An 8,752-nucleotide genomic window follows, 5' to 3' on the forward strand; every position below is an offset into this window, starting at 1 on the left:
TGTCTGCTATGGCAACCCTAACAAGATAACTCACTCTGTAGATGAGGCCTATTACCTTGGCAAGGTGAGGATAATAATCCCTATCAAGCAAAATTCCTTGACGAAGAGCAGGTAAAATCCTTGCAGAAGAAAGGTAACTGTTACTGTGAATGATGTGATCAGTGCCCCCTGGTGGAGGCTTGATAGAAAAGGGAGGCTCTGTTAGCAGACCCTAAAAGGAGAGGCTTTAAGGCTGAGCTTGGAGTAATGGGTTAATCTGCTCTGTCTATGAGGGAGTGAGAGGGGAGAGGGGCAAAACTGTGACTGTTCTTAGAAAGCATATTTTTGTGCAAACTGCCCTTGTCCAAAAAGACAGGCAGAAACATTTTCACAAAATACTTGCGCACACTGGCTCCAGCATGTCTGTAGATTAACTGGTTAATGTAACTTGTGGTTACTGTTTCCTTAAATTTTTATGTATAAATAGTTTCCCTCAACTCCTGTACTTTGACACATTTAGCATTTTTGCTTCATGCTCTGGATTGCAGTTGCTCTATTCCTCAATAAAACTCATTTCTTTTCAATTCCTAACTGAGTAAGAATTTTGTTTTTTGACATTTAATTTCAAGCGAGCAAAGTCTTATTAGAATGACTGGAACAACTATTACATTCCAAAGAAAAAGTAAATGGATTACATCAACAGGCACGTGGACACAAGATGCTTTATTTGACACCAGTATGTAGGTGAGGAAAGTGGAACAAGCAACATAAGCATGGTGAGAACAATTTAACACCACCTGGCAGTAGATAATCAAGCATAGAAAGGAAGGCTGGAGGAATCACAGAGCCTTTCTATGCTGCACTGGACCAGTGGTTGAGGATAAGAGGTGGGAACTAATCCAATGACATGGCAAGTCCTGAGCCTTGGAATGGATTCATCAGTTTACACTGGTTTAACATTATGTAGGACAGAGTGTAGCTGCATTTTAATGGTCTATTATGAGTTTTCTTTTTAAATTTTTTTTTTTTTTTTTACTCTCCTGTTTAGTTGAGAGCTATAAATAATTACTGCCTTCAAGTACAAAACTCTTGTGGGTACCTAAGACGATTAAGTAGTATATGAGGTCATCACAGTCACTCAGATAATTGTATAAACTGACATCTTTCAGTTATCACACTTTATTCAGATACACCTGTTTATCTTCTTGGAATAAATTCCATGTGTTTGCAGCAGAACAACAATATCAATATATTCTTTTTCAGTTGGGTGTCAGTTAAGAATGGCTTATAATTGTTTTACTATAAGAAATTTTGAGCACCATGGGAAGAATTAAAAAGATCCCATAATGAAAGAAATTTCTTTATTTTAACAGTGGTGATGCATAGGATTTAGTGTTCTTTTGCTATGCAAAAATAACATAGAATAGAATTAAATGTCTCTATGTTCATCCTCAGTGTAATTTTTCCTACCCTGTGTTTTTAAGTTTAGCATTTAACATTTTCAAATTACTTTGAAATGTAAATCTGGGGTCACAAATTTAAATCTGAGGTCACTTTTAAATTTAAATAATTTGTTGATGTTAAATAATGATTACCATCCATAATATCTTTTCTAAACTTGTAAAATAAAGAGTCTTTTCAAGTTGTATGAAAACACAGGATGAGGTGATTTAATGATCTATAACTCCTGTTAGTTTACTGACCTCATTTTTGCCTCGCTATGCCAAGATTTCCACAGTCTAGCATCCATCACATAATGGATTCTCTAAAACTTCTCTTTTTTGGCCTATGCTAGTCTAATTCTTTTGCATTCAGGCAAGTGCACATGAATTTTAATCACAGGCCAGCGATATGTGGAGTAAATTCTTCAAGAATGATGCTAATCATATTAGGATATCGATGGGGCAAACCACAACGAATTGAAAATGAATAACACAGACTGAGACTCCAATTTACATGTATTTAGAGACTCATGCCCAGTCTATCATTAGCAAACTCTGCTTTACTCTTCTCACACTCAACTCCCACTCCAATAGCCCAAATGAAATAATCAGAATGGGCGAAACTATATGCAAATTATCCTGAGGTTCAGTCTGTACTGCTTTAGAGCATTGCTTCTTGAACGTTAATGTGCATAGACAACATCTGGGGATCTTGTTAAAATGCAGATTCTGATTTCAATAGTCTAGGGCCAAGATTCTGCATTTCTAACAAGTTTCCAGGTGGTTTTGATGCTCCGATCCAATTATTCAGACTTTGAATAGCCAAGTTTTAAAGCAGAGTAACATTTGCTTTCCCCAATTGTGAACTGTCATGTTTCATAGATTATTCCATATTGTTAATATAGACTAGTTTGCTACATATATTCTAAATAATATCCTAAACGTTTTAGGAAACACTATACATATTATAACATGCGCTACTTGGATAAAATGGAGAAATCCAAAATGTGCTTAATCAGAAATGATAAATTATATCTGCATTTTTCAATAAATCATTTATATTTTGCATTTCCATCAGTGTTGAAAATTACATTAATAGTGCAATTTCTAACATATGAGCTATTAACATTCTAATGACATTTGTAAAACATTAATTGAATTTGTGATGTTCCCTCCCAAATATGACACTGTCACGTCACATTTTATTCCAAATTCATTAAGCACATTTAGTTTAATTGCCTGAAAGATGCTGAAGGCATTAATTTTTTTTTTTCTTGCCGCTGATAGACACTTACATTTCATCCTTTTACTATCCAGGGAGAAAGAGAGACAAATATATTTCCCTTTCTTTTTTCACAAAAGGAAAAGTCAGATGATGGTCAAATGTATTGTTTCAAAAGGCTCATCATGAAAATGCTTGGTTGAACTGGCTTGTAATCAATTAAAAGATTTTTTTTTTTTAGTTTTTAAAGCCAGATATAGAATCATTTGCATATATTTCTATTTTTTTCTAAATTCAGTTTCCTGAGTTATATGCTGTCAATGTTTCCTAATGATTTTAAATAAAACCGTCATTTTGTTTATTAACCATTCGTGTTGTACAAGGAATGATCCCAAGAAATCATTCCAAAATGTTATGCTAACCTTCAAAGATATGACTGTGACCACTTTCAGATGACATCTTGTCAAAAGATATTTCCCCGCCTTTCTTGTCGGAATCTTTCACAGAATCTTCGGACTGGCTCCCAGGGTGACTCTTAAATGTTGGTGAACACAAGCTTCGCTCAAATTCCACTTCCTGTCAGAAGACATGAAAGGAATGTGTGTTAAAAGCTATCAGTGCAAAACAGATGTGGTTTTCAGGGAATTTACAAGGCAGGAGTGTGAGAAGGAGGGGGTTTCTATCATGAGTGATGTTTTTCAGTCTGCTTCGGGTTAAATTTTGATAACTTTGCGGAGAACTGCAAACACATATCTGATGCTTAGTTAACTTTTCCACCATTGGTTCCACTTCTGAATTAGCTTTTCTTTCATGTGACTTTTTTTTCTCTTCATAAAGAGAGAAAGTGGAAATAAGGGTCACAATACAACATAATATATGCTAATAGATGCAACTTCCAGGCCTGAGAAATATCAATGAAGGGATTTCAGAAAGTAGCAGTATATCAACATTATATGCTTAAGACAGAAGGAAATGAGTTTTTTATTTCTTTTTTTAATGTCATGTTCACCCTATAATGATAATCTTAGCAATTACAACCAAAATTGGTTGCTATCCAGTCAATTCTGACTCATAGTGACCCTATAGGACAGAGTAGAACTGCCCCATAGGGTTTCCAAGGAGCAGCTGGTGGATTCAAACTGCTGACCTTATTTGGTCAGCGGCCGAGCTCTTAACCACTGTGCCACCAGGGCTCTGATAGAGCTCCCAAATTACAAACCAGTTCAGCCACGTGCAGTAAGAATAGTTTGTCAATTCATAAAGATTATGAAATGACTTCTTTTGTATAGTAATTTAAATGTGGAGAAATAAAAAGACTCCTAAAGAAAAGTATAAAGGAGTTTTCAAATATAGGGAGTCTAGTGTTCCTCATTTGATAGCTCAAGTAATATAATCTAATAAAACAAAACAAGTCAATTAGGCTAAGGGTTTGCAATAAAAAACTGTAAAAGTAAGTAGATGACCCAAGACATCTTGAGAAGAAAAAGTGTAGTTAAAAAAAAAACAAGTTATGTATTGGAAATATATTTTATACCTGCTCAGAAGATTTAGATTTCTGAACATGAGGCTGTATTTTCTAAACAGCAGCCATTCTAACAATGATGTGATGAATTACTCTTCACTTTTGTTACATTTTGAATACACTGGCATGAGAGAGTCAAGTGTAAGAAACAGCTAAAAGCTCTAAAACATTTCTTAGAGTAGTTGCTTTTTCAGTGTATGCTATGGTTGGAAAGGCCAGGCTCTTAGAAAAAAGCCCGTCAGCATGCTTTCTAATTTGCACATCTATTAAATATATATAATTGATATCTGTTTAATCACCTCATCTTTAAATACTCCAAGAATCTCTATGGTGTATAGTATCTTCACTATTGTCTACTTGAACTGGGACCAAAAACTTGTACAGCAAAAAAATAGAAGAAAGAGTCTTCATGTTTTCAGGACATTACTTTTAATATATGTGTTTCCAACTATTATCAAAACCCCAAAGGTTCATAACATGGCATGATATTTTATTTCGCTGAGATGCAAGTTCCAGACATATGGAAGTGAGCTCCTTAGCTAGTGTCCAGCTAACCACCTGCATCCACACCTCACTTCATCCTGACATCCTCTTCCACTGTCTTGTAAAGTGACTGCAGTGTATTTGATGCAGTATGCCTGTTTTTTGTTTGGTTAATTTAATCCAATTGCTAGCATTTTGGCAAAAGTAAAATAACTAAAGAGAAAATGAAGATGCCTGAAAAAGTGGTGATTCTTTTTCAGAACATTTATGTTTTGATGAATTAAAGGGTGGAATGCTGAACATTGTCATGGATTCAGACTGATTGAGTGAAAGAATCTTTATGTGTCATAGAGAAACATGGAAATGTGATTTTGTGAAACTGTTTAATCAATTGTTTCAGCCAGTGATGACATTGTAATTTATATTACATTGGAATTATCAATGTGGGATTCACAGAGGATCCATATGCAAATATAACGGGCTTATTTCCAACGTGGGATCAACAGATCTAAGTCATACTGAGCAAGTTTCTCAGTTCTCCGACAAGGGACAAGCAAGGGAACAGCGCAGAGAAGTTAAAGAATTTCTCAGATAAGGTTGAATTGAGCCGTCTTCAGTCAAAGCAATGATCTGCCTTAATCTCGTTTAATCTTTTACACTGTGCTTTTATAAAAGATTTACTTTGAGTAAAAATGTACAGGCTAAAATAAATGAACAAAAGACTAGTTTAGAGGAAAAATGCAGCAGTTGATAATGAGAGACTTAGATTCAAACTCTCCCTTGGCTACTAATTAGCTGTACAGCTTTCTCGAGTCACTTGACATTCCAAGGACTAACTTTTCTCATTATGTTATATGAAGAGATTTGGTCAATAAATGTCCAACCTTCAACAAGTAGCCATTTGTACAGTGTGTGTGTGTGTTTTAAATTGTACTTTAGGTGAAAGTTTACAGCTCAAATTAATTTCTCATACAAGAATTTATACACATATAGTTCTGTGACATTAATTACAATCCCCATAATGTGGCAGCACACTCACCCTTCCCCCCCCTCCCCTGGGTTCCCTGTGCCCATTTGACTAGCTCCTGTCTCCACCTGCCTTCTCATGCTGCTTTTGGACAGGAACTGCCCATTTGGTCTCTTATATCTGACTGAACTAAGAAGCACTTTTTAGCAACATCGAACTCCTGTTGAGAGTACAAATTTAAAAAAGACTTAAAATATCCTTTGAATTCAGCAATATGAGTATAAATTGTTTGTCCACCTTATTTTGGTGGAAGTATGAACATTGGAAGGCAGACTGAAGTGGGCGAAGAAGTAGTCAGGACATAGTGAGTACAGATAATTCCTTGAAAAGTTTTCTGGTACACTGGAAGGGGAGAGATAGAACAATAACTTGAGAGGTATTTTTTTTTATTGTTTTAAAAGGAGAAACTTGCATATATTAAAAAGCACATGGTAAGGGTTTAGTGAGATGGAGTAGCTGACTGTACAGAAGAGAGAAGGAATAATTGATGATGTAAAATTCCTGAGAGGGGTAAGAGAATGGAACTCAAAGCCCAGAGGGAGACATTACACAAAGAAAGGAGAATGGGAAGTATGCCTGTTATAACTGACGGGAGAGGATGAAATTAATGTAGGTATAGATAACTTGTGTCTGTTGTATCCTTTTTTATTGTTGTAGTTTAAATGAAGTTTGCATTTCAAGTTAGTCTCCCATACAAAAATTTATACATACGTTGTTATGTGACCCTAATTGCTCTCTCCATACTGTGATAGCACACTCCTCCGTTCCACCCCTGATTCCCCATGTCCATTCGACCAGCTCCTAACCCTCTCTGCCTTCCCATCTCACCTTTGGATAGAAGCTGCCCATTTAGTCTCTTGTATCTACTTGAGCTAAGAGGCACACTCCTCACAAGTATCACTTTATGTCCCACCGTCCAGTCCAATCCCTGTCTGAAGAGTTGGCCTCGGAAATTGTTTTAGTTCTGGGCTGATAGAGAATCCAGGGGTCAAGATTTCCGGGGTTCCTCCAGTCTTATCAGATCATTAAGTCTGATCTTCTTACTAGAATTTCAGTTCTGCACCCCACCTTTCTCCTGCTCCATCAGGGACTCTCTGTTGTGTTCCCTGTCAGGGTGGTCATTGGTGGTAGCCGGGCACCTTCTAGTTTTTCTGGTCTCAGGCTGATGAAGTCTCTGGTCTATGTGGCCCTTTCTGTCTCTTGGGCTACTACTTTCCTTGTGTCTTTGGTGTTCTTCATTCTCCTTTTTTACTCCAGGTGGTTGGGATCAATTGATGCATCTTAGATGGCCGCTTGCAAGATTTAAAGACCCAAAACGCCACTCACCAAAGTAGGATGCAGAACATTTTCTTAATAAGCTTTGTTATGCCAATTGACCTAGATGTCCCCTGAAAGCATGGTCCCCAGACCCCTACCCCTGCTACTCTGTCCCTCAAACTGTTTGAGTGTATTCAGGAAACTTCTTAGCTTTTGGTTTAGTCCAGTTGTGCTGAACTCCCCTGTAGTGTGTGCTGTCCTACCCTTCACCTAAGATAATTCTTATCTACTATCTAGTTAGTAAATAACCCTCCCCCTCCCTCCCCACCCTTGTAACCATCAAAGAATGTTTTCTTCTGTGTCTAAACCTTTTCTTGAGTTCTTATAATAGTGGTCTTATACAATATTTGTCGTTCTGTGACTGACTAAATTCACTCAGTGTAATGACCTCCAGATTCCTCCATGTTATAAGATGTTTCACGGCTTCATCGTTGTCCTTTATCATTGCGTAGTATTCCATTGTGTGGATATACCATAATTTGTTTATCCATTCATCCATTGATGGGCACCTAGGCTGTTTCCATCTTTTTGCTTTTGTGAACAGTGCTGCAATGAACAGGGGTGTGCATATATCTATTCGTGCGAAGGCTCTCATTTCTCTAGGATATATTCCAAGGAGCAAGATAGCCGGATCATATGGTACTTTTATTTCTAGCTTTTTAAGGAAGTGCTGAATCGATTTGTAAAGTGGTTGTACCATTTTACACTCCCACCAACAATGTATAAGCATTCCAGTCTCTCTACAACCTCTCCAGCATTTATTACTTTGTGTTTTTTGGATTAATGCTAGCCTCATTGGGGTGAGATGATATCTCATTGTAGTTTTGATCTGCATTTCTCTAATGGCTAATGATCATGAGCATTTCTTCATATGTCTGTTAGCTGCCTGAATATCTTCTTTGGCAAACTGCCTGTTCATATCCTTTACCCATTTTTTAATTAGGTTATTTTTCTTTCTGTTGTTGAGGTTTTGCAGTACCTTGGAGATTTTAGAGATTAGATGCTGATGGGATTTGTGGTAGCCAAAATTTTTTCCCAGTCTGTAGGTTGTCTTTTGACTCTTTTGGTGAAGTCTTTGGATGAGCATGAGTGTTTGATTTTTAGGAGCTCCCAGTTATCTAGTCTCTCTTCTGGTGCTTATGCATTGTTATTTATGGTTCCTATTGTATTTATGCCATGTATTAGGGCTCCTAGCATTGTCCCTATTTTTTCTTCCATGATCTTTATCATATTTTAATTTATATTTAGGTCTTTGATCCATTTTAGTTAGTTTTTGTGCATTGTGTGAGGTATGAGTCTTGTTTCAGTTTTTTGCAGGTGGATATCCAGTTATGCCAGCACCATTTGTTAAAGAGACTCTCTTTTCCCCAGTTAATGGACTTTGGGCCTTTGTCAAATATCAGCTGCTCATAGGTGGATGAATTTACGTCTGGATTCTCAATTCTGTTGCATTGGTCTATGTATCTGTTGTACCAGTACCAGGCTGTTTTGACTACCGTGGTGGTATAATAGGTTCTAAAATCAGGTAGTGTGAGGCCTCCCCTTTGTTCTTATTCTTGAGTAATGCTTTACTTATTCAGGGCCTCTTCCCTTTCCATGTGAAGTTGGTGATTTGTTTCTCCATCTCATTAAAAAATATCGGTGGAATTTGGATTGGGATTGCGTTGTATCTATAGATCGCTTTGGGTAGAATTGACATTTTCACAATGTTGAGTCTACCTATCCATGAGCAAGGTATGTTTTTTCCACTTATGCAGGTC

The 8,752-nt window shown here is 36.9% G+C and overlaps 1 protein-coding gene across 1 annotated transcript in view; it reads right to left on the minus strand.

The window, feature by feature from the left end:
- XIRP2 (xin actin binding repeat containing 2) overlaps positions 1–3,177 on the minus strand; it is a 151,945-nt gene extending 148,768 nt beyond the window's left edge. The window contains exon 1 of the mRNA XM_023730603.1: positions 3,066–3,177. Within this exon, the coding sequence (XP_023586371.1) occupies positions 3,066–3,102 (37 nt within the window). The 5' untranslated portion in view covers positions 3,103–3,177. The remainder of the gene's footprint in view (positions 1–3,065) is intronic.
- Between the last annotated feature and the right edge of the window lie 5,575 nt (positions 3,178–8,752).

Source organism: Trichechus manatus, unplaced genomic scaffold (assembly GCF_000243295.1).
Source record: "Trichechus manatus latirostris isolate Lorelei unplaced genomic scaffold, TriManLat1.0 scaffold00037, whole genome shotgun sequence".
NCBI lineage: Eukaryota > Metazoa > Chordata > Mammalia > Sirenia > Trichechidae > Trichechus > Trichechus manatus.